Source organism: Pseudorca crassidens, chromosome 10, assembly GCF_039906515.1.
Source record: "Pseudorca crassidens isolate mPseCra1 chromosome 10, mPseCra1.hap1, whole genome shotgun sequence".
Lineage (NCBI taxonomy): Eukaryota > Metazoa > Chordata > Mammalia > Artiodactyla > Delphinidae > Pseudorca > Pseudorca crassidens.
In genome coordinates, this window is record NC_090305.1 from 26,300,290 (window position 1) to 26,327,106 (window position 26,817).

General features: G+C 40.7%; 1 protein-coding gene across 1 annotated transcript in view; it reads left to right on the forward strand.

Annotated features, from left to right (window-relative positions):
* The window catches only part of PKHD1 (PKHD1 ciliary IPT domain containing fibrocystin/polyductin), a 425,823-nt gene that overhangs the window by 113,604 nt on the left and 285,402 nt on the right, over positions 1–26,817 (forward strand). The window contains exon 35 of the mRNA XM_067755820.1: positions 19,168–19,324. Coding sequence (XP_067611921.1) covers positions 19,168–19,324 — 157 coding nt within the window. The remainder of the gene's footprint in view (positions 1–19,167; positions 19,325–26,817) is intronic.

Sequence of the window (26,817 nt, forward strand, 5' to 3'; positions counted from 1 at the left end):
ACAAATCACTTCATCTGGCTTTTGTCCTGACTCTACCCCTGCTCAGTTCATTGAGTAAGTAGTCTTGTAGCAGTCCCTTAATTTCACCTTTTTGAAATGAGATGTTAGAATAAATATCTAAGCTTTCATTAACCCTAAGTAATAGAGGGGCTTATTGGGAGCTATATTTCTTCCCATTGGGAAAATGGGGAAAGAAGAAGCTCCTATTTCCTTAAGGCAAAACAGAGCTATGTGAATAATTAACCCTCAGCAAGTTGAGATCCTGATTTTCAGCAAGAGGGTAATTTCCCAAAGTTGGGAGAATTCCATGGAAAGGCATTTTGCATGTGTTATGTCAGATGTTGTGGCCTCTGATCGCTCTCCCATGTTGCTTATTGAATTAGTCTAGCCTTGGATCCCTAGAGAGTGAGTACTGCTGCTTTAAGGCTCATTTCATGGGGGTCTTTGTGGCTTTTAAACTTCCAAGCTTCTTGGGTGATAACTATGCCTGTGGATTGTTTAGTATTCATTAAGGGTTCTGAGTTTTCTGCCTTTAAAGACACAATAAGGAAAGTTTTTCAAGTGTTTGTATAAACATGGGTATATGTTATACCCATGTTTATACATGATGTGCATTGTACACAGTGAATGCCAGGTGGCTGTAAAGCAAATGATTAAAGTACATTTTGCTATCTGGAAAGTATAGTGAGCTTTATGAATTTTTGGAAAGGCTTTGGAAAATTTTTGCTTTATGGGGTTTTCTCTGAAGAAGAGTTTGTTGGAAGAAATGCATATATTTCATTAATTTTATTTATCAGCAGTCAAAGCAATAACTTACACACATATATTTAAAAAACGGTTTAAAGCACACTACTTTGAGATACTAAATAGATGGCAGTTCAGTTGATTTTTAGATGTTTTATTTTCAGTCATGGGGACATTGAAATTATGTCACTGCCTGCTTGCCACACCTACCCATACTGATAACTGGCATATGAAAATTTGGAAAAATAAAACAGAGATTTTTTTTCCATCATGTTAAAATAGCATGTGGTTTTGATCCTGAGAGTGGAGGTTTTCCATCAGACTGCCCTATCTGAGATCTCCGGGTCTATTTCCTCCTTTGCCTGGACTGCTGTTACTGGTAGTTGGTATTATTCAATTATCTCTACATTTTAACCTTGGTGTTTACCTCTAATGTCGCTCAAGTCAGTAGATGATTCATTGCATCTGGAGCCAATAAACAGGGTTTGGCCGAAAAGGGACAGTGTGTGGCAGATGCGTTTAGAGGAAAGGGAACAATGCACTTGAAACTGGGCTCTAAGAGCTTACAAATTCAGCTATGCATTTGTGGGTCCTGGGCAGGGTCCTGTAACACCTGGCCCGTAGAGAATGTCCAGTGAAGGTTCACAGAGGGGATGGTGATGATTTAATAAACACAACCTGTGTATACAAGAAAGGCATCTGCACTGCAGTGGACAGGCAATTTCCCCAAATTCTAGATTCTTGGGATTGCGTCCCAGCTCCGAAACCCATCATTTAACCTTTCTGGGCTTCCTCATTCCCAAGTAGGACTGATAATTTTGTGGTATTAGCCTTAAAACAAATCATCTTTTGCATCATCAGACAATACCACGTAATACATGCATGAATGTTTAATGATAAAACATGACACTACTTTGATATCAGGGGATCTAAAAACCTAAATTAACATTTCCTTTGTTCCTAAAAAGTACCTTAATCTCTCCCCTTAAAGAATGAGAGAAAATTTATTTAGTCAAGGCCAATGAAGATACCAGATACAGGTACAGGCTGGATTTCTCTGGTTTCTGAGGTTGGTTTTCCCCTGCAGAGCATAGCTTTTTTTTTTTTTTCTTTTTTTTAAGTGAGAGAATAAAAAAGTCAGATTCATGTCTCTCCTTGGAAGAAATGCAAGCGAAAGAGTAGTGCTATTAATACCAATTATATTCAAATACTATTCTCAGAAGTCAAGCTGGAATCTGGGCTTTCAAAAATTCTTAGTATCTCCCAAAGGACACACATCATGGTTGTGTTCAGGGTCAGGAAGGTTTTGCATTTCTTCAGCCTAAACAGAGAAAGGTTGTGAAGACATAGCAGTTGTATGGTATTTGCTGTTTTTCTTTAGCAGTCTTAACTCTTCCTGAGCAAATGAGTTCTCTACCAGGTCTTAATTTAAACTTCTTGGCATCATAAATGAAAAAAATTCTGTATTGCCTCTCCTGTGTGCTGGGAGTCACTTATGCAGTGGGAGAACCATCTGGCCTTCTGTCCGGCACCACCATCCTAGCAACTTAGGACAGTGCCCATTTATTATCTCCAAGGTTCTGCAGGAGACGTCTGGGCACAGAGTAGCTGGGGTCTCTGTTCAACATCTCAGAAGGCTGAAGTTAAAGTGTCAGCCTCGCTACATCCTCATCGGAGCTCAGGGTCTTCCTCCAGTCTCATTCAAGTTGTTGGCCGAAGTCAATTTCTGTCAGCTGTAGGATGAAGACCTCATTTTCTTGTTGGCTGTTGGCCAGGGACCATTTTGGGTCCTAGAGGCTGCTCTTGGGTCCTCTCCATAACATGGCAGTTTGCTCCTTCAAGGTCAGTGGAGGAATCTCTCTTTTAAGAGCTCACCTAAACAAGAGATGTCTATCCCCCTTTTGATTAACCCAAAGTCAACTGATTTCTGAACTTAATTATAGCTGAAAAATTCCTTCACCATAGCCATGTGATGTAACCTAATTATGGGAGTGAGATCCCATCATATTCAGTAGCTCTGTTTGTACTACAGGGGAGGGGAGTATCCAGGGCATGTACACCAGGGGGCAGGAATCCTGGGGGGCATCTCAGAATTCTTAATACAGGTAGTATGCTTGAATTTGGGGATTTGAGAAGATCCCTAGACAGTCTTTGTGAAAGTCAGCGTTCTGCTGGCATTGCAGTCATCTGTTCCATGTTTTTCTGAACTCCACATATTTTGCTGAGTCCTGAGTTCTCCTGGAGTGCCAAGGAAGGGACCCATTCTGGATCATTTCCATTCCTGAAGGCTTTAATGAGGCTGTTTTAGTTCTAGCTTCCAATGAGGGGTTCAGGTCTGTGGTGGGCTCTGAGGAACTTACCCCAGAAGAGAGGATTTGTACTCTTGGTAGAATACCTATCTCTATATTCAGTGTTTCTTGAAACTGGACATGTCTAATGCCAGCACAAAGATGGGGAGAAGACTTGGCTTTGGTTCTGATCCAAATGTAAGGAATTGGTGTGGTGTAGCCTCAGACCTAGAAATGTGGCTGGGCATCTCCTTGACCTCTGTGAGCTGTGGGCATGATTCCTCCAAAGAGGTGGGAAAAGGAGGAAGGGGGATGGAACCATGAAGAAGACCCAATTTGTTTGTGTTCATTGGAGACCTATCCACTTTCCTAATTGATTGTTCACTACAAAGTAGCTTGATGCTTCTTTAGCCTGGGAGCTAAATGCAATCAACTTTTGTTTGTTTCTGTAAAAAAAATTTTTTTTTTTTGCCCTTGAGGAGATCATTATTTCTACTGTATGAAGATGGTAGCCCAAACATTAAAAGTAATTAGAGCAGATGGCAGTGAATACGGCTTTTGTAAAGTACACTGATGCTTACAAACCAGTTTTCATTCTCTAGGCTTCCTCTTTTTCTCTCTGCCACCACATATTCATTTTGCTTCCCTTCAGGTATAAAGGGGAGGGAAAAAGAAAAGGAGGAAAAAAAAAAGGTTCCCCTGGTACATGAAACTGAGAAGCTGTCAAAGGTTCATAGCAGGGAAAGTGAGCTCCCGTGTATTCAATCACTGAAATTAAGTGTTTTCTAAGGCGGTGCAGTCACGGGTCCATTGCATGGGGAAATAACACGCTGTAGTCCATCACTTAAAATGTTAACCTTGTCTCTTACTAGTGACTGGGAACAGAAAAACGTGCTCTGTGCTTGCTGGTTAAACGGCAGTGTGTCAGCTCTGCAGAAAAGGCTAGCGTGTATATGTCAGTTTTCCGATTTGACTGTATATGTGTATGTGTGCACGCCTGGGTCACACACACACACACACACACACACACACGCACCATCACTTCCACCTGCCTTTGTGTAGCCTTCAGAGACCTGGCTTATTGCTCACTGGAAAATGAGGAGAATTGAACCAGTTTTCAGTATTTCAATATATAACCTTTTGCTTGCCAGTCTGCAGACTCTTAGGTAGTTGTATTATAATTATTTATTTTTAATCGTAGGAAGTTCTATTTTGAATATATTTCAGTATTGATGGAATGTAGATGTAGTGTACTAAGCATATTATAGGTACTTGGACAATATCAATTCTTACTCTTATACTGATTGTATAAATTATAATATACCAGGAGTAAGCAAATTTTTTCTGTAAAGAGCCAGGTAGGATATTTTAGCTTTGGTGGGCCATAGAGTCCCTGTCACAAATGGAAAGCAGCCTTCAGCAATATGTAAGTGAATGGTTGAACCGATGTTCCAATAAAACTTTATTTATCAATACAATGGGTGGGTCAGATTTCGGCTGTAGTTTGCTGACCCTGTTATAGACTACTGAATGTTTTACTTGATCCTTTTCTCTATGACATGTGGAGAACTTGAAGTCTTCAGGCAGTGAGAAACGTCAATGAATGTCCTGCTGCTTCAGCAGGAAGACTGAAGAGCTGTGCAGCCTTCCTGCCTCTGGGCCCGGCTGCCCTCTCTGGGCTCCTTGCTGAGCCTGCAGCATTTCACACATCTCATTTCTCAGAGTACCTCTGGCTCACACTCCATCCACCTCTGCTCCGATCCTTTATCGGAGGGGCTGGTCCCTGATCACTCCATATGAAATAGCTCCTCCCACTCTGACACTTCTGCTGCACTTCCCCCTGCTTTTTCTTTTCAGAGCACATTATTTGTTTTATTTATTTAACTTTATCTCCCTAAGATATAAGCTCCCTGAGATCAGGGATTTGTTTTATTTTGTGCTCAATAAATATTTGTTGAATCCAGAGATCCATCTGCTCCATAGTTCCAGGCAAGGAGGCTGAAAAGTGCCTGTGATGACTAAGAAAATACCTGTTTTTTGAAAATTTTATTGAAGTATAGTTGATTTACAATGTGGTGTTAATTTATGCTGTACAGCAAAGTGATTCAGTTATGCATATACAGATAATGTATATATGTATGTACATATGTATTACATAAGTACAATGTATATATGTATTATACTGTTAAGTGCACTCAAAAATGTTAGTCATTATGAGTAAATTTTAAAATTTCACATTAAAAAAATTTCAAGTAGAGAGGGTAATGCATAAGTTTTTCACTTGTGAGGATTAGTGATACCAGAAGTCAAATGTCTAGCACTGTGCCTGGGACATTGGAGGCGCTGGGTCGTGGAATGATCTTCAGGCTTATAATTCAGAAGAGACATTATCCGAGGAGATTTGAAGCTTTGAATGGAAGAGAAGATGAGGAAAGTTTCTGTAAATTTGTTCTGTTTGCAGACTGTACTAGTTCCTGAAGCTCAGGAGTGCTAAAATAACTTACATGGATAAAGCACTGAGCTAACATCAATATTCTTAGAGAAATCATGGCGTATAGGATGTGCACAGAAGGGAGAGAGAAGCTAGTGAACTGCCAGGTTTTCTAACAGGGACAAAGCATAAATGTGAATTGGGCCCATGTGGCTGGCAGCAGGCGTTACTGACATTTCCTTGAGTAGTCAATGTGCCGGGCAACAGAGGGGGACTTTCTCATGTTATCTCATCATCGTGAAGGGTTTATAGTCACCGAGAAAAGAAAGTGATCACTTAGAGCCAGCATGAGCCCGGTAAGAACAAATTATGCCAAACTAATTTAATTTCCTTTTTGTTCCCTAAGGAGTTATTGGATTAGAGGTCAGGGGCTCTATTCGTAATCCTGGATTTGTAGATGGTTGACTTTTCCTACAATGAGCATTTTTGGGTTTTATAATCAGCTGCAGTAATCTCAGCCTGTGTTGATTCATGTGTAGTGTCCAGATTGAAAAAAAGAAAAGTAATTAATGCACAGGCTTTCATCTGTAAGGTGGTCTCTACCAGAGTTAGCCATCTAATTTTCTGAACTCACATAGTACCTTGCTTATGCCTTCAATTATTGAATTAATCACACTTTATATTAATTACCTGGCTATTTGTCTTTTTTTCAGGGATAACATGAGCACCTTAAGAACAAGGATGAAGTTACATGTATCTAAAAGAAATACCTTTGCACTAGCTCATACAGGAAGGGTTTAGGATTTTAACTGGCCAACATGCTAAATATCACCCAACATTATAATACAATTATGAAAATAGCCAAGACTCTATTGTTTAATAAATGGTATGAAGACATTTCATTATATTTGGGGTGGGGGGAACAAAGCAAAGATAAAAAATAAGGAAAAATGGAAAACTTCCCACCAACGTAAACTCTAAATTAGTTGAGCATTAACATGCGAATATAAAACCCTACAAATCAAGAAGAACATATAAGTGCTATTTGTGTCAGAATGAAAGAAGGGAGTCTTATGTGTAAAAGAATGGAGAATGTTACAAAAAAAAGATCAATACATTTGGTTTCATAAGAATTAAAAACATTTCTATGTAAAAGAGCACTGAAAAAAGTAAAAAAAATTGCAGTGTCATATCAAATTCTTTTAGTTATTAAAACAACACTTTGAATTATGGCATAGTGATTATGAGCCCACAAGTGTTGACTATTCATTCAAACACATTTTTGGGGGTACCGACCATGTGGCCAGGCATTGTTGTAGGTACTGGGATACAGCAGAAAACCAAGAAACTCTCATGAAGCTTACATTCCACTGGGACTTGACTGACTATAAACAATACACAATGTTTCGGTGATGATAAGTTCTTTGGAGAAAACAGAGCAGTGTAAAGGGTGGAGAGAGCGTTGGTGACAGGGACCCGGCTTTTCCTATTTCCAGGGCTTGTTTGCTGAAGCAGGCATTCTGGGGAGGTGTCAAAATAGTTCCTCCTTATCTTTGTCATCTAGGAGGCACTGTGACTAGAAAGACCCCCACACTCTACCTTCTCCACAGCCCTGACTTAACACAGATGCTTGCAAATAGGTCTTTGCTTTGCCTGGTGTTCCACCTTGCTGATCAGTGCTTTCTTTCAAGATAACTCTGGTGGTACTGCAAGTACATTTAAGGTGACATGTAAGATTTGCAGACACTGCACATTCCTGAAGTTCAGAGAAGTGCTGACAAGCTGTAAGAAGAAAACAAATTGCATAAGCTTCTCGCTGAGCCAGAAAAGTTTTTGCTTGTGTTTTGTTTTGTTTTTTGGTTTCTCTTTTGGTTTATTTGGGGCTGTATGTTCTAAGGTAAAAATGAGGGTGTGTTCTGGATAGTTCCCAAGTCTATTTTTACTCCACCCCCATATGCCCATAGGGAGATGATTTTCTTCATCTGCAGAATGGGAATGAGTGATTTGTTTATCTGGAAGAAGAAAACTAGAGCTAAAAGCTGAACACCTTGGGGACTGTGGTGGAAAGACCTGTTATTTGGTGAAAGTGAAACTTGCGTTGACCTGGGAGCTGAGTTGGTGATGCAGAGCATGGCTTGCACCAAAACATTACATTGGTATCAATTGAGAGGCTTTTGAATATATGGACAAGAAGTCTTTTTAGTGATGCTGTCAGCATTCTTGTTTGCTTGATTGGATCAAATTGAAGGAACTGAAGGATAAAGATGTTGGAAAGTGGGCCACCTCCTCTGTCTCATGGGGTTATTGCTCTGGGAGGCCTGTGGAATAGAATTATACTACCATTGTGTCAACTATGAAAATGTAGAGCTACAATTCTTATGGCGGCACACGTGTAACCATGAATTCCCTGATAACTTGAAATCATGGAGATATTTGACTCTTCTACTTCCCTAGGTGCTGTTGGACAGTTGAGGATGCATTAATTTTTTAGGAAAAAATTTTGCTAAAAGTTTAGGAATTTTTTACTTTTAGCATTTAGTCACTGTTTTGTAATAGGCATGAATCATTGATACATTTAATATAATTTCAGGATACCTTTATTATGATAAGGAAAAGCTTTGGGCAGAGGGAAGCTTAGATCTTTTGAAATTTAATGCTTACCATTGATAACCATTTGAAAAGTACCACATTCAATAAAGAGACTTAAGGTGAAAGAAAAAATCAGTGGAAGATTTCATAGGGAGATTGAATCTGAGTCTCTGGTTTTAATTTTGATACATTTACCCTTGTTTGGTTTTAAGTTTACATAGAGTTTGAAAACACAGAAAGGAGTGGGAAAGGATGTGGGCCAAACTCAATGGATCAAGAGACCTAGGGAACATAACATTTTTAAGTAATTTTAGACCTTATCACTTATTTGCTCACCTATGTATAAAGAAGGCACGTATGCTTATGTGTATGTGCGATATCTATAAATGCGTGTGGAATTTGCAGGTGGATGATTCACTTAAATCATTTCATCAATTTTTATTTTCCACTTAACTATGTGTCGGACACTTTTTAGGGGGTTGGGGATATAGCAATGACCAAAACAAAGTCCCTGTTTTTCATTTGAGTAATAAGCTCAATGGATGATAAATACACAAGGAATGATATGGTCTAATACAAGGATGAAGCAGTATTAGGGTGAAGGAGTGATGGGACATAGCATTTTAATAAGGAGACAGAGAAGGAAGTGTTGTTTGAGCAGAGACCTGAATGAAGTAAGGGAGTGTGCCTTGCAGATATTTTGGCTGAGAGCGTCCCAAGAGAGGCCATGTGAGCGGGAAGACCCGAGGTAGGAACTTGCTTGGCTGGGCCCAGGCTGTCTTCACCTCCACGGCCTTTAGCACAACCTTTAAACTCTTTGAGCCTTTGTTTCCTCAGCTGTAAAGAGGACACTGTTTCCTCAGCTGTAAAGAGGATATAACAATATTTGACCTTCCCACCTGCTGGGTTGGGGCTAAGTATAGTTCTTTTTTTTACATCTTTATTGGAGTATAACTGCTTTACATTGGTGTGTTAGTTGATGCTGTATAACAAAGTGAATCAGCTTTATGTATACATATATCCCCCATTACCCTCCCTCTTGCGTCTCCCTCCCACCCTCCCTGTCCCACCACTCTAGATGGTCAAAAAGCAATGAGCTGATCTCCCTGTGCTATGCTGCTGCTTCCCACTAGCTATCTATTTTACATTTGGTAGTGTATATATATCCATGCTACTCTCTCACTTCGTCTAAGCTTACCCTTCCCCCTCCCCATGTCCTCAAGTCCATTCTCTATGTCTGCGTCTTTATTCCTGTCCTGCCACTAGGTTCATCAGAACCATTTTTTTTTTTTAGATTCCATATATATGTGTTAGCATATGGTATTTGTTTTTCTCTTTCTGACTTACTTCACTCTGTATGACAGACTCTCGGTCCATCCACCTGACTACAGATAACTCCAATTTCATTCCTGAGTAATATTCCATTGTATATATGTGCCACATCTTCTTTATCCATTCATCTGTCAGTGGACACTTAAGTTGCTTCCATGTCCTGGCTATTGTAAATAGTGCTTCAATGAACATTGCGGTACATGACTCTTTTTGAATTATGTTTTTTTCAGTGTATATGCCCAGTAGTGGGATTGCTGGGTCATATGGTAGTTCTATTTGTAGTTTTTTAAGGAACCTCCATACTGTTCTCCGTAGTGGCTGTATCAATTTACATTCCCACCAACTGCTGCACCAACAGTGCAAGAGGGTTCCCTTTTCTGCACACCCTCTCCAGCGTTTCTTGTTTGTAGATTTTTTGATGATGGCCATTCTGACTGGTGTGAGGTGATACCTCATTGTAGTTTTGATTTGCATTTCCCTAATGACTAGTGATGTTGAGCATCCTTTCATGTGTTCGTTGGCAATCTGTTTATCTTCTTTGGAGAAATGTCTATTTAGGTCTTCTGCCCATTTTTGGATTGGGTTGTTTGTTTTTTTGGTATTGAGCTGCATGAGCTGCTTGTATAGTTTGGAGATTAATCCTTTGTCAGTTGCTTCGTTTGCAAATATTTTCTCCCATTCTGAGGGTTGTCTTTTGGTCTTGTTTATGGTTTCCTTTGCTGTGCAAAAGCTTTGAAGTTTCATTAGGTCCCATTTGTTTATTTTTGTTTTTATTTCCATTTCTCTAGGAGGTGGGTGAAAAAGGATCTTGCTGTGATTTATGTCGTAGAGTGTTCTGCCTATGTTTTCCTCTAAGAGTTTGATACTGTCTGGCCTTACATTTAGGTGTTTAATCCATTTTGAGTTTATTTTTGTGTATGGTGTTAGGGAGTGTTTTAATTTCTTTCTTTTACATGTTGCTGTCCAGTTTTCCCAGCACCATTTATTGAAGAGGCTGTCTTTTCTCCCTTGTATATTCTTGCCTCCTTTATCAAAGATAAGGTGACCATATGTGTGTGGGTTTATCTCTGGGCTTTCTATCCTGTTCCATTGATCTATATTTCTGTTTTTGTGCCAGTACCATACTATCTTGATTACTGTAGCTTTGTAGTATGGTCTGAAGTCAGGGAGCCTGATTCCTCCAGCTCCATTTTTCTTTCTCACGATTGCTTTGACTATTTGGGGTCCTTTGTGTTTCCATATAAATTGTGAAATTTTTTGTTCTAGTTCTGTGAAAAATGACATTGGTAGTTTGATAGGGATTGCAATGGATCTGTAGATTGCTTTGGGTAGTATAGTCATTTTCACAATGTTGATTCTTCCGATCCAAGAACATGGTATATCTCTTCATCTGTTTGTATCATTTTAATTTCTTTCATCAGTGTCTTATAGTTTTCTGCATACAGGTCTTTTGTCTCCTTAGGTAGGTTTATTCCTAGGTATTTTATTCTTTTTGTTGCCGTGGTTAATGGGAGGGTTTTCTTAATTTCTCTTTCAGATTTTTCATCATAAGTATATGGGAATGCAAGAGATTTCTGTGCATTTATGTTGTATCCTGCTACTTTACAAAGTTCATTGATTAGCTCTAGCAGTTTTCTGGTGGGATCTTTAGGATTCTTTATGTATAGTATCATGTCATCTGCAAACAGTGACAGCTTTACTTCTTCTTTTCAGATTTGGATTCCTTCTATTTCTTTTTCTTCTCTGATTGCTGTGGTTAAAACTTCCAAAACTATGTTGAATAATAGTGATGAGAGTTGGGAAACCTTGTTTTGTTCTGATTTTAGTGGAAATGGTTTCAGTTTTTCCCCATTGAGAATGATGTTAGCGTGTTTTTGTCATACATGGCCTTTATTATGTTGAGGTCAGTTCCCTCTATGCCTACTTTCTGGAGAGTTTTTTTTTTTTTAAAGAAGATGTTGGGGGTAGGAGTTTATTATTTATTTATTTATTTATGTTTGCTGTGTTGCGTCTTCGTTTCTGTGCAAGGGCTATCTCTAGTTGTGGCTTGCAGGGGCCACTCTTCATCACGGTGCGCGGGCCTCTTACTATCGCGGCCTCTCTTGTGGAGCACAGGCTCCAGGCACGCAGGCTCAGTAGTTGTGGCTCATGGGCCCAGTTGCTCCGTGGCATGTGGGATCCTCCCAGACCAGGGCTCGAACCCGTGTCCCCTGCATTAGCAGGCAGATTCTCAACCACTGCGCCACCAGGGAAGCCCGGAGAGTTTTTTTTAACACAATTGGGTGTTGAATTTTGTTGAAAGCTTTTTCTGCATCTATTGAGATTATCATATGATATTTCTCCTTCAATTTGTTAAAATGGTGTATCACATTGATTGATTTGCATGTATTGAAGAATCCTTGCATTCCTGGGATAAACCCCACTTGATCATGGTGTATGATCCTTTGAATGTTCTGCTGGATTTTGTTTGTTAGTATTTTGTTGAGGATTTTTACATCTATGTTCATCAGTGATACTGGCCTGTCGTTTTCTCTTTTGTGTGTGACATCTTTGTCTGGTTTTGGTATCAGGGTGATGGTGGCCTTGTAGAATGAGTTTGGGAGTGTTCCTTCCTGTGCTACATTTTGGAAGGTTTTGAGAAGGATGGGTGTTAGCTCTTCTCTAAATGTTTGATAGAATTCACCTGTGAAGCCATCTGGTCCTGGGCTTTTGTTTGTTGGAAGATTTTTAATCACAGTTTCAATTTTAGTGCTTGTGATTGGTCTGCTTATATTTTCTATTTCTTCCTGGTTCAGTCTCAGAAGGTTGTGCTTTTCTAAGAATTTGTCCATTTCTTCCAGGTTGTCCATTTTATTGGCATAGAGTTGCTTGTAGTAATCTCTCATGGTCCTTTGTATTTCTGCAGTGTCAGTTGTTACTTCTCCTTTTTCATTTCTGATTCTACTGATTTGAATCTTCTCTCTTTTTTTTTTGATGAGTCTGGCTAATGGTTTATGAATTTTGTTTATGTTCTCAAAGAAGCAACTTTTAGTTTTATTGATCTTTGCTATCGTTTCCTTCATTTCTTTTTCATTTATTTCTGATCTGATCCTTATGATTTCTTTCCTTCTGCTAACTTTGGGTATTTTTTGTTCTTCTTTCTCTAATTGCTTTAGGTGTAAGGTTAGGTTGCTTGGGATTTTTCTTGTTTCTTGAGGTAACATTATATTGCTATAAACTTCCCTCTTAGAACTTCTTTTGCTGCATCCCATAGGTTTTGGGCCATCTTGTTTTCATTGTCATTTATTTCTAGGTACTTTTTGATTTCCCTTTGATTTCCTCAGTGATCTCTTAGTTATTTAGTAGAGTATTGTTTAGCCTCCATGGGTTTGTATTTTTTACAGTTTTTTTCCTGTAATTGATATCTAGTCTCATAGCACTGTAGTCAGAAAAGATACTTGATACGATTTCAATTTTCTTAAATTACCAAGGCTTGATTTGTGACCCAAGGTATGATCTATCCTGGAGAATGTTCCATGAGCACTTGAGAAGGAAGTGTATCTGTTGTTTTTGGATGGACTGTCCTATAAATATCAATTAAGTCCATCTTGTTTAATGTATCATTTAAAGCTTGTGTTTCCTTATTTATTTTCATTTTGGTGGTCCATTGGTGAAAGTGGGGTGTTAAAGTCCCCTACTATGAATGTGTTACTGTTGATATCCCCCTTTATGGCTGTTAGTATTTGCCTTATGTATTGAGGTGCTCCTATTTGGGTGCATAAATATTTATAATTGTTATATCTTCTTCTTGGATCGATCCCTTGATCATTATGTAGTGTCCTTCTTTGTCTCTTATAATAGTCTTCATTTTAAAGTCTGTTTTGTCTGATATGAGAATTGCTCCTCCAGGTTTCTCATGATTTCCATTTGCATGGAATCTCTTTTTCCATCCCCTCACTTTCAGTCTATATGTGTCGCTAGGACTGAACTGGGTCTTGTAGACAGCATTTATACGGGTCTTGTTTTTGTATCCATTCAACCAGTCTGTGTCTTTTGGTTGGAGCATTTAATCCATTTACATTTAAGGTAATTATTGAGATGTATCTTCCTCTTCCCATTTTCTTAATTGTTTTGGGTTTGTTATTGTGGGTGTTTTCCTTCTCTTGTTTTCTCTGCCTAGAGAAGTTCCTTTAGCAGTTGTTGTAAAGCTGGTTTGGTGGTGCTGAATTCTCTTAGCTTTTGCTTGTCTGTAAAGGTTTTAATTTCTCCGTTGAATGTGAACGAGATCCTTGCTGGGTAGAGTAATCTTGGTTGTAGGTTTTTCCCTTCATCACTGTAAATATGTCCTGCCACTCTCTTCTGGCTTTCAGTTTCTGCTGAAAAATCAGCTGTTAACCTTATGGGGATTCCCTTGTATGTTATTTGTTGTTTCTCCCTTGCTGCTTTTAATATTTTTTCTTTGTATTTAATTTTTGATAGTTTGATTAGTATGTGTTTTGGCATATTTCTCCCTGGATTTATCCTGTATGGGACTCTCTGCACTTCCTGGACTTGATTGAATATTTCCTTTCCCATATTAGGGAAGTTTTCAACTATAATCTCTTCAAATATTTTCTCAGTCCCTTTCTTTTTCTCTTCTTCTTCTGGGACCCCTATAATTCGAATGTTGGTGCAATTAATGTTGTCCCAGAGGTCTCTGAGACTGTCCTCGATTCTTTTCATTCCTTTTCTTTATTCTGCTTTGTGGTAGTTATTTCCACTATTTTGTCTTCCAGGTCACTTATCTGTTCTTCTGCCTCAGTTATTCTGCTATTGATTCCTTCTAGAGAATTTTTAATTTCATTTATTGTGTTGTTCATCATTGTTTGTTTGCTCTTTAGTTCTTCTCGGTCCCTGTTAAATGTTTCTTGTATTTTCTCCATTCTCTTTCCAAGATTTTGGATCATCTTTACTATCATTGCTCTGAATTCTTTTTCAGGTAGACTGCCTGTTTCCTCTTCATCTGTTAGGTCTGGTGGGTTTCTACCTTGCTCCTTCATCTGCTGCATATTTCTCTGTCTTCTCATTTTGCTTAACTTACTGTGTTTGGGGTCTCCTTTTCGCAGGCTGCAGGTTCATAGTTCCCATTGTTTTTGGTGTCTGCCCCCAGTGGCTAAGGTTGGTTCAGTGGATTATGTAGGTGTCCTGGTAGAGGGGACTGATCCCTGTGTTCTGGTGGATGAGCCTGAATCTTGTCTTTCTGGTGGGAAGGACTGCTTCTGGTGGTGTGTTTTGGGGTGTCTGTGAACTTAGTATGATTTTAGGCAGCCTCTGTGCTAATGGGTAGCATTGTGTTGTTGTCTTGCTAGTTGTTTGGCATGGGATGTCCAGCACTGGAGCTTGCTGGTTGTTGAGTTGAGCAGGGCCTTAGTGTTGAGTTGGAGATCTCTGGGAGAGCTCTCGCTGACTGATATTACGTGGGGCCGGGAGGTCTCTGGTGGACCAATGTCCTGAACTCAGCTCTCCCTCCTCAGAGTCCCAGGCCTGACACCTGACTAGAGCACCAAGACCCTGTTAGCCACACAGCTCAGAAGAAAAGGGAGACAAAAAAGAAAGAAAGAAAAATAAAATAAAAGAAATAAAGTTATTAAAATAAAAAATTAAAAAATATATGTTAAAATAAAAAAGTAATAAAAAATAAAAATAAAAAAAGAGAGCAACCAAACCAATAAACAAATCCACCAATGATAACAAGCACTAAAAACTAAACTAAGATAAACATATAAATCAGAATCTAGTCAGTTGCATACAGCAAACCCCACATCTACAGTTGCTCTCCAAGTCCACTGCCTCAAGTTTGGGATGATTCGTTGTCTATTCATGTATTCCACAGATGCAGGGTACATCAAGTTGATTGTGGAGCTTTAATCCGCTGCTCCTGAGGCTGCTGGGAGAGATTTCCCTTTCTCTTCTTTGTTCTCACAGCTCCCGGGGCTCAGCTTTGGATTTGGCTGCGCCTCTGTGTGTAGATCACCCTCTGGCATCTGTTCTTCACCCAGACAGGAGGGGGTTAAAGGAGCGGGTGATTAGGGGGCTCTGCCTCACTCAGGCCGGGGGCAGGGAGGGGTACGGAATACGGGGTGAGCCTGTGGTGGCAGAGGCCAGCATGATGTTGCAACAGCCTGAGGCGCACCGTGTGTTCTCCCGGGGAAGTTGTCCCTGGATCATGGGACCCTGGCAGTGGCGGGCTGCATAGGCTCCCGGGAGGGGAGGTGTGGATAGTGACCTGTGCTCGCACACAGGCTTCTTGGTGGCGGCAGCAGCAGCATTAGTGTCTCATGCCCGTCTCTGGTGTCCACGCTGATAGCCATGGCTCCTGCCCATCTCTGGAGCCCATTTAGCTGGTGCTCTGAATCTCCTCTCCTCACGCACCCAGAAACAATGGTCTCTTGCCTCTTAGGCAGTTCCAGTCTTTTTCCTGGAATCCTTCTCATTTAGCCCCCTTCAGGCTGTGTTCATGCAGCCAACCCCAGTCCTCTCCCTAGGATCTGACCTCTGAAGCTTGAGCCTCAGCTCCCAGCCCCCACCTGCCCCCGAGGGTGAGCAGACAAGCCTCTGCTCTCTGCACCCCTGTTGCTGCGCTCTCCTCCTTGGCTCCGAAGCTCCCCACCTCCACCCCGTTTCCACCAGTGAAGGGGCTCCCTAGTATGTGGAAACCTTTCCTCCTTCACAGCTCCCTCCCAGAGGTGCAGGTCCCATCCTTTTTTTTTTTTTTTGCGGTACGCGGGCCTCTCACTGTTGTGGCCTCTCCCGCTATGGTGCACGGGCTCCGGACATGCAGGCTGAGTGGCCATGGCTCACGGGCCTAGCCGCTCTGCAGCATGTGGGATCTTCCCGGACCGGTGCACAAACCCGTTTCCCCTGCATCGGCAGGAGGACTCCCAACCACTGCGCCACCAGGGAAGCCCCCCATCCATACTCCTTTGTGTCTGTTTTTTCTTTTGCCCTACCCAGGTGCATGGGGAGTTTCTTGCCTTTTGGGAAGTCTGAGGTCTTCTGCCAGCATTCTATAGGTGTTCTGTAGGAGTTGTTCCACACGTAGATGTATTTTTGATGTATTTGTGGGAAGGAAGGTGATCTGCATGTCTTACTCCTCCGCCATCTTGAAGGTCCTGAGTATAGCAATTTTCAAAGGCCTTTTGGCCAGGCCAAGATGATAGAACACAGGGAAGGAAGCCAATGATACACACAGCTGCTTCTGAGCCAGAGAGAAAGTCTTTAAAGTTCCCTCAGAGCTAAGATGACAGGTATCAGTGCTAACCTTGAGGTTTGAAAGGTTCTCAAGTTAATTACAGGAAGACATCATCGAATAGTCCTCCTCTGACTTCCTTTTACCTGATCGTCTAGTTGTTCCACATCTTCCCATTGTGAGGGTCATGAACCCAGGTTTTTTGTGTAGTTCTGTAGCTGGGCTTGGATCTGAACACGAGGCTCACGTCTCAGAAAAAGTCAAGCTGCTGAAGCTGCTGAATTCTTCACTCCTCCTCATGGCTCATCCACACACCCTTGCTGGCCTTCCCTGAGCTTCAGGGCCTGGTGTGAAGGGAGCCTCCCAGTTCCTTTTTTGGATCTATCTCCCTCTTCTCTAGCCCTTGCCTTGAATTGGTCCTCAAAATTTGATGCAGAAGTGCCACTGAGGAGATGATTAAAATGACAGATCCCTGGTCCCACCTACTGAGAGTTTTTTTAAAAAAATTGAAGTATAGTTGATTTACTATGTTGTATTAGTTTCAAGTGTACAGCAAAGTAATTTGGGTATATATATATATATTCTTTTTCAGATTCTTTTCCATTACAGGTTTTTACAAGATACTGAATATAGTTCCCTGTGCTATATAGTAGGTCCTTGTTGTTTATTTGTTTTATATATAGTAGTGTGTATTTGTTAATTCCAGTCTCCTAACTGATCCCTCCTCCTGAGCTTTTGGTTCCATCCTGGTGGCATTGAGAGAATCTGCACCTTAGACAGCTCTAGGCTGAGAAACCCTGTCTGAAACATCATCTTTAAAATAAAGGGATAGGAGTTCTTTCCATCTCTGACCTTCTAGAAATCCAGGCTTTTTCACATGTCTTAGTGACTCAGGGCTGACTTACAGATAATCTGGTTCACCTTCTCTGGAGTTGTTTTCACCATCTTTTGGTCTTTTCCATCTTCTCACCACTTTATTCCACTCCAGTTTCCTCCTATTGGCCCCCCTTTTTCTTTGTGGATTCTGCGGGAGTGAATTAAAGGATTATAGGAAGGTAGAATGTCTAGTCGTATGAGGAGCCCCTTCTGTAATTTTACCTCCCCATGCCTAGCTTCAGTGTGAAATAGGTGGAGAGGTAAACTTCTCTCCCACTTTTTGAGTGTTTGGATGGTCATCCTGTGGTCACGGTTCATACAGCTCACAATGATGCTTGGTTACCACACGTTCTTTTTTTCCTGTGGTGCTGGAACTGCTTATCACTGTGCCTGATGCCTTTCCATCTCTTAAACTGGGATGAGTCACTGAGTTATTTCTCCTTTGTAGATGCAGAAAATGAAAAGATCCTGCTTTTCCTTATCCCCAAGTCTTGTTGGTGATCGGGTTCAGTATATAACTCAGGACTAGTGAGCTGGGGGTCAGTACACCTGGAAAATCTACTGACTTCTGGCAACACATTTGTCCATTTTCTCTCTCAGAAATACTCCAGGGCATTGTTCTCTGTGGAGGTGCAGTTATTGGTATTATAAACATGCCTCCCCTTCTTCACGATCTTCTCCCATCTGCCTCAGATATCTCACAAGAGGACTTTCTAGGCAGTTGTTTTATAGGAACTGGGGCTTCGCATTAGGTTGGAATCTGTGTGGGAAGAAGAACTGTTGGGAGAGAGGCATACCCATGTCATCTGTATGACCTTGAGCTAATCACCTTGTCCAAGAGGATTTCATTACATTTATCAGAATTACAGTTCCATAGCTGCACAGGACATTTAAACCTGTTCTCTGCCTCTTGCATGAGCCAGATACTGCTTTCTGTGATTTTCACATCCTTGGTTTGAAAACCACGTGAGTTCAGTGTGACTGTAAATTAACAGGAAGCCAAAAGCTCTGAGAGGGAGACTGCGGGAAGTCAAGGGTGCTTCCTCCTCTAGGCGCCTCACAGTCCCACTCCCGGCACCTCCCTCAGAGGTTCTGGGTTGTCATCGGAAGTCAGCTGGCATTTTTCCTGTGCACAAACTTTGCCAGCATGGATGCACCAAACACAGAGGGAAAGGCATCAGTAATATCAAAAGAGGCAGGGTGGGAGGATGGATCTGAACACGTGGAGAGAGGAATGTTCCTGTAAGACAGGGACACTTGGCAGTAGGGCCAGTGACAAGTGGTACCAGTTATGTAAAGCAAAATGCCACCCATCAAGCAGAATGTGTTAATTCTCTCTATTCCTGGCTATTTATGACTTTTTGTCCAAGACTCAATACACGTCTGTAAAAATAAAAAATGGAATCGACCCCATCTGTTAGGTAGAAGGTGGCCTGTTCTTGGGCAAAAAGGTAAGAAAGTGTTACCAGCATATCGCTGGAGAATTCCAGAGGCTGAACACAGAAGAACTTTGAGTACGACTTTGCCCCTTCCGTATTTTCCCTTTTTTGAGTTAGTTGTACGAGGGTGACTAATTTTATGGAGATGTTTAAAATTATATTTAAATTAATTTGAGTTTAAGGAGTTTCTGTTCTGATGGATCACCCAGACTATCCTGCTTGAAAACAAAACAAAACAAAATAACAAAACCTGTTTTCCAGGGCAACTTTCCCTTTCAGTTGTGCCGGAGGTGGTCCAGGGCTCACAGCTGGTTTCCCGGGCAACTGCCACAAGAGGGCGACAACGTCACGGTAGAGAAAGGCCAGCTGCTCCTGTTGGACACCAACACCAGCATCCTCAACTTCCTGCACGTGAAAGGTTTGCGGAGTTTGGAGATGGGGGTGGCATTATTATATATGATTTTATCATTTTAGAGGCAGAAGGAAGGGGAAATTTTTGGATAAGTTCCAGCCCTTGGTTGACAATTTATTCTCGGACCAAATTGAGATTTCCCTATGAAAGGAAGAAGTGGTCAGAAGGTTCAAAATGAAAGCCCTTTCTTTTGACTCTTAAAAGCACAGAGCTTGATTATTTTAATTTTTCAAATGCAAGAGGGTGATCAGTGTTCTCCAAGAGTATGGTTCTTTATTCAAGTCCTTTGTATTCATGCTTGTCCCTGGCAGCACTCACGATATAGCAGAAGGCTCTGAAATCAGTTAATGCTGCTGCCTTTGAAATTCTCTGCCAAGAAAGCAATGCCTTCCTGCTTTTACCCTGTTGTGGTTTTGACTTCCTTGTCCCGTGGAAAGTCATATAAATAGGCTTCCTTATTGCAAAACCGGCCACATAGCTCTAGGGTCTGGGAATTCGGGAGAGACTGAGAATTCAAAGTTTAACTCCTCCCCCTCATTACCAAGTGACTAAGTCAGTTGCTTCTACCTCCTCATGAGTTTGTTTCCTTATCTGTTAAATGAGAATAAAAATCATTGCCTCCTTCAGTGGCAGATAATAACAAAGGGACTCTTGTTCACTGGCAAGTGTGATTAGTTACGGAGATCTATAAAACTGCACTAAAACACAATTCTGTACTATAAATATATTTAACATTTACAGGAGCATTTGTTCTTGTTAAAGTAAGCTTGTGGCTATATGAGGGAGAATAAAATATTTTGCAGAGGATAAACTGATGGAGTGTTACTACCTGTCTCTTACAGGTGGACTTATTAGGAATTTTACATTCTTTATTCTGCAAGCTTATTTTTTTCCCCTCTGGTAGCAAGGAGAAGATTTCAGGCAAATCAATTAATTACTACCCTTTAGGAAAAAGGCCTGTGAGCTTGAGCTCCTGACCTGTCTTTTTGGTGGTGGTTGTGTGTGTGTGTAGCCAGTGGCTATGGGGAGTACTGACTTATTGACAGCTAGCAGCTACCTAAGGACTGGCAATGACAAAAGAAAATTACAGACTTCAAGTCTCAGCTCAGAGAAAAGATGCTCTTTACAGGCCTTTAACCAGGATTCTCGCCACAGGAGTCAAATCCTGTTGGAGGATGGGATGCCCTTCAGGAGCTCAAGGGTCTTTGCCTGATATTGATACAATTTGGGAGAAGTTTTGCAGCTAAAAGTCCTCAAACTCAGCCCATCTGAGTCTCTGGATATCCTAGTAGTTCCAGGTAAATGTTCCAGCAAGGAATGGTGTTTGTTGATAGGGCCAGAGACTGAAGATGGAGAAGAGGCATCAGAGGAGAAGAGAGGGCAAGGGAAAGGCAGAGGTATGTGGATACCTGTCTTCCACTCTTGGAGATTTCAAGATCCTAGTAACCCAGATACTTGCCCCAAGCTGTCACCTTTCAGTGGTGGTTATTCCTAAATGTTCCTGTTCAGGCAATACTTCACTCTCATTATTTAGAATAAGTGACTAGGTTTAGAAGGGCTAACCCTCATCCCATGGAGAGGGAAAGTCTGTTATGTGAAGCATCCCCCCCATTGGTAGGATCGTGAGGATAAGTGGTGGACACCCGTTTCTGTACAAACAGGAGTTGTTGGTAGGGAGCAGGGTTGCCTAGAGTGAAAGTAAGATTTTAATCACAGAGATATGGGTCATAGGTTCTAGAAAGCATGAGAACTGGGAAAGGACACAGATGAGATTTGGTTCAACAGATGACTTGTGAATGCTTATTAAGTGGCCCAGGAGCTCTGTGTGAGACACAAGAAGTGAGGAATAATGCTTAACATGAATAATGTGCATTACTACTAAAGAAAAAGTAATTAGGGAGCAAATATAAAAGAGTAAAATGTCTAGTTCTAAAACACGTGATGTAGGAGGTAAGGCAGAATGTAGACAGAAGTAATCCGAGTGTCCAGGATGTAAGATTAGAGTTGGATAGTGGAGAGGAGGTGAAGAGCATGTACTTTGTACCTGAGACAAGTTTTGATCGTGTAGACATCAATATACACACAGATTCAACGTGGGAGGAATTTCCCCGTCTCACTTAATAGCCAGTGGCTCAGGCCAAAAATCTTGGTGGCACCCTAGATATCTTTCTTCTTCTTATATTCCATGACCAATCCATCAGTGAATCTTCCTGGCTGAATCTTCAACATGTGTCCCATTAGTACCAACCTAGTCCTATTCAACCTAACTTTTGGCTGGGACCATTTCAAACAACTTCTTAACTGGTTCCCATGTTTCTGATTTTTTTGTCTTCTTTAGTAGCAGAACCCCAGTTTTGTTTTGTTTTGTTTTGTTTTTTGTGGTACGTGAGCCTCTCACTGTTGTGGCCTCTCCCGTTGTGGAGCACAGGCTCTGGACGCACAGGCTCAGTGGCCATGGCTCACGGGCCTAGCCGCTCTGCGGCATGTGGGATCTTCCCGGACTGGGGCACGAACCCGTGTCCCCTGCATCGGCAGGCGGACTCTCAACCACTGTGCCACCAGGGAAGCCCAAGAACCCCAGTTTTTATTTGGGGCAGCAGTGTATCCAGCTAAAATGCTATATTTCCTCATCTCCTTTGTAGGTAGACATAGCCTGTGGCTAAGAGCTGGCCAGTGATATGTAAGGGGAAGAGTGGTGCAGGACATCTAAGACATTTCTTAAAGTAGAGCTGGCTTAGTAGGAGCCATGCCCTATTTGTCCCTCTTTCTTTCTCCTCCCTGCTTCCTGGAATGTAAATGTGATAGCTGCATTTTCAACTGCCATCTTGGACCATGAGTTGACTTGCTAAGAATGGGAAAATAGGGAATTCCCTGGAGGTGCAGTGGTTAAGAATCTATGATTCCACTGCAAGGGCACGGGAACTAAGAGCCCACATGCCCCTTGGTGTGGCCAAAAAACAGAATGAGGAAACAGAAGAATGGAAGAAACCCGGGACTCTCCGAGTTGTCATACTAGCATGGCACCTGGGGCTGCCCACCTCTGAAGTACTTTTTGTGATAGAAAAATATGCCTTCATGTGTTTAAGTCATTGGTATTTGACTTTTGTGCTATATGCTAAAATAAGCCCCAATAGTTTATTGTCCACGCCCTTTAAAATATGTCAGATCTTATTACTTCTTTCCTCAACCACCCCTACCCCAATGGCTTCTCATCTCACTAGGAATAAGGTTCACACCATTATTAAACTTCTGATCCCTTCATTGACCTTGCCTTCCTCATTCACTCTGCTCCAGCTCTTCTGTGAATATACCAGTGACACACTTGCCTCACGGCCTTTGCACATAATGCCCTTTGCCTGGAATATTCTTCCTCCAGATATTCATGTGTCTAGCTCACTTATTTCATTCTCTTTTTGAGAAAATGTCAACTTATTAGAGAGGACTTGCCATCTTTTCTAAAATTATAGCAATCCTATGACTCCATTTATTTTGCTTTACTTTTCTTCATATCGTTTATCACTACATGAGATACTATAATTTACTTGTTTATTTACAGTTCATTTCCTCTGCTAGGATAAGCTCAAAAAGGCAAAGAACTTCCATCAATTATTTACTGCTGTCTCTTCAGTGTCTAGGACCGTGCCTGACTCATGATGTGGGCTCAAAGTACATGTGTTGATTTTTGAATGGGTGGACAAGTAAAATGGTGCAGAATTCAGATCCCAGATGAAATTTAAGAAGTATAATTTTGAAGTTCTTCCTCTCTTAAATATCACTTTTCTCAACTAATTTGCTTTTACTGTCCTTAGTTGTGCTCACTGATATCTATCTATATACGTATGTACACACATAAATACATAAATTTACATATATTCACATACATACACATGTATACACATCTACACATCTACATAAAAAAGTATATCTTTATGAGTTAGAAATATAAAATCCATTGCTAAGTTATTTTTTGTTTGTTTGTTTCTAAAAGACATATGAAGAAGGCTTTCACTGGGGAAGAACCCCAGCTCTCAACTATCTGGTTGATATGGTGTAGCTCTCAACCCCTAATGTCTTCTCTTGGTGTATAATAGGTGTGAAGATACTTGAAGGACAATAAAAATCTATTCAAGTATAAGATTGAATTGTTATCATCATCATCAATAACAGCAATTCACTCTCTGAGTATCTGTTACTGTCTGTCTTTTTCATACCCATTCATGGTATCAGAAAAATAGCTGTGTGAAATTTTCTTTATTTTTTGATACCATCTATGGGATGAAACAAGTCATGAAAAATTTCAAGCCAAAAAATAATTTATTCAAAAGATTTTAACGGGGCTTCCCTGGTGGCGCAGTAGTTGAGAGTCCGCCTCGCCTGCGGGGGACGCAGGTTCGTGCCCCGGTCCGGGAGGATCCTGCATGCCGTGGAGCGGCTGGGCCTGTGAGCCATGGCCACCGGGCCTACGCGTCCGGAGCCTGTGCTCCGCAACGGGAGAGGGCACAGTGGCGAGAGGCCTGTGTACCGCAAAAAAAAAAAAAAAGATAAAAAGATTTTAACGAACAAGATATAAAGTATTATAGTGGAAGTACTTTCTCAGCCATTTCCACAGTATTATGAAGAAAACATTCCACATGAAGTATGTACACACTTTGAAAGGATTAGTGCTAAATAGAAGTGAAACTAGATCACCTAGGAACTACATTTGGAACTACTTTATGAAGATATTGCATCCTCCATAGTTTTTCCATTCATGGAAACCAGAATCCCAATATATACAGGGACCAGGCTCCTCCATCAGGAAAACCAACAGTTCTACATATGGCCCTTGAGAGTTCTGAACTCTCTGGGCCTTCCTTATGTTTATAAAATAGAACACACTTTTTTTTCTTACAAGTAAAACTTATAGTAGAAAGGAGGATTATAAATTTCTTTGAGGCAATTGAGAAATGGCACCCAAAGACTAAGTTTTCACCGTTATTTATGCTGCTGTATGTACTGATTCCTGAACTTTCTGGAAAAAATGGCACATTATTTTGTGACGCTGATAAGAGCTTCAGCTATATCTCTTATGATTTCATCTTAATTAGCAAAAGGCCTAGAACTCTTGTCTACTTACCATTTCGATTTCTTCCCTCCATTCCTTCTTCTCTCCTTTTTTTTTTTTTAATTATTTTTTAGGAGGTACTGTTAAACACAAAAGAGAATTAACCCCATCAATTAATACTAATGAGCTGGCATGGAAATAGGCATATTGACTTGATTTAGTTAATTATATTTTTCATTCTTTTATGTTAAGATGCCCAACGGCCATAGGCATCGCTGAATTTATTATTTTATTCCAGGTAATTATGATGAGCCATAATAACAGAGACGGAACGTTACCCTCTTGTGTACACTATTATGGATTCTGGGCAAGGATCTTGGGCTTGTGGTCTGTAGCTGGGGAAGCATCCATATTTTCTGAATGAAGCAGTGACTCTCTGTCCTGGTGGTCAAGCAGCTTGACGTGAAGTGGTCTAGGGCTGATGACTAATAAAGGGTCAATTAGGGGAGGATGAACTCTAGAAAACCCTCTTCCCTTGGCATTGGGCTTTCAAGAGGAAGACATTTTGTAGTTTCTTATTACTCACAGTGCCTTCATTTTACAAGGCTGGAGCAGAAACTTGTGCTGTTTAATCGTGCACTGGCTTCCTTTCATGTGATTTTCTATTTCTTGGTCTACTGGTGTATACCAAAGCAGTTAAATGCTTGGCAGGCTTTTGAGCCAGAAAGAACTGAGTCTGAATCTGGGCTCTGCTACTTACCGGCTTGTGACCTTGGGCAAGTTGCACAGCCTTTGTAAGCCTCAAGTTTCTCCTCTTTAGAGTAAGGCCTGTTTTAGTAATAGCAGCAGGGACAGCAATTGCTAACGTTTACTGTTTGCTATTGTGTAGCCATACTGCAATGTATCACCCAACGCTTATGGATGTTCTGGGTACTAAATGAAAGAATGTTTCTAAAGCCCTTAGTACAGGGTCTGGCCCAGCACAAGCACTCAGTTCATGTTAGTTGTTGTTTCTTTTGGATTGAAGGGAATAACAGAAGAGATGGCTGCATGTCAGGCCTAAGTTGCAATTTTATTTACAGCTAGTGGCTGTTTCTATATACAAAGCAAACTGGATTACTCTAAGAATTAGCTGGGCAATAAAGACCTCAGATGGCTTCTGCCTCTGTTATCTTCAGAATGCATATTGAAGTGTTTTTCTACAGCAAGAGAGGGAAGGATACAGAGGTAGAAGTAGCAGAGTTATCCATGAGGTTGCCTTCATTCTCCTTGGTATTTTGACTCTGTGGAAGTGTGTTTTTCTGCAGCAGTTGGGAATGTGGTCTCGTTTTCTTCAAACTCTTTCTTTTATTTCACAGTTCTGAGGACACTCAGATCTTTTTAGTCTATTATACTGGTGATTTCTATAGTCTAGCAATGCATATTCTTGGTTTATTGAGATGAGCCATCTTTTCTTGACCAACTACTGGGTTCATTGTAGAGTTTCTTTTTTAAAAATTAAAAAAAAATTTATTGTGGTATAAATGGCATATTATATAAATTTCAGGTGTACAACATACTGTTTTGGAATTTGTATATATTGCAAAATAATCACCACAATAGTCACCATAGATAGGTACAAAATTTTTTTTCTTTGTGTTGGGAACTTGCAAGATCCACTCTCTTAGCTACTTTCAAATATACAATACAGTATTATTAACTGTAGTCACCATGCTGTACATCACATCTCCAGGACATGTTCATTTTATAACTAGAAGTATGTACCTTTTGACCCCCTTCACCCATTTCGCCTACCCCTCATCCACCCATGTCAGTCAACCACCAATCTGGTCTCAATATCTGTGAGCTAGATTTGTTTGTTTTTTATTTGTTTCTTTGTTTTGTTCTTTTCTTTATCTTCCACATATAAATGAGATCAAATGGCATTTATCTTTTTCTGACTTATTTCACTTAGCCTTATGCCCTCAAGTTTCATCCCTGTTGTTGCAATGGAAAGATTTCATTCTATTTTATCACCAAACAATATTCCAGTGTGTGTGTGTGTGTGTGTGTGTGTGTGTGTATACACATACACACGTATGTATACACCACATTTTAATTATCCATTCATTAGGTTGTTTCCATGCCTTGGCTATTGTAAGTAATACTACAATAAACATAGGGGTGCATATATCTTTTTGAAGTAGTGTTTTTGTTTTCTTCAGATAAATACCCAGAAATGGAATTGCTGGATCATATGGTAGTTCTATTTTTAGTTTTTTGAGGAACTTCTATACTCTTTTCCACAGTGGCTGCACCAACTTAGATTCCCACCAACAGTGTAGGAGAGTTCCCGTTTTTCCCACATCCTCGCCAGCTCTTGTTATTTGTTGTCTTTTTGATTATAGCCTCTCTAACAGGTGTGATGTGATATCTCATTGTGGTTTTGATTCACATTTCCCTGATTATTAGTGAT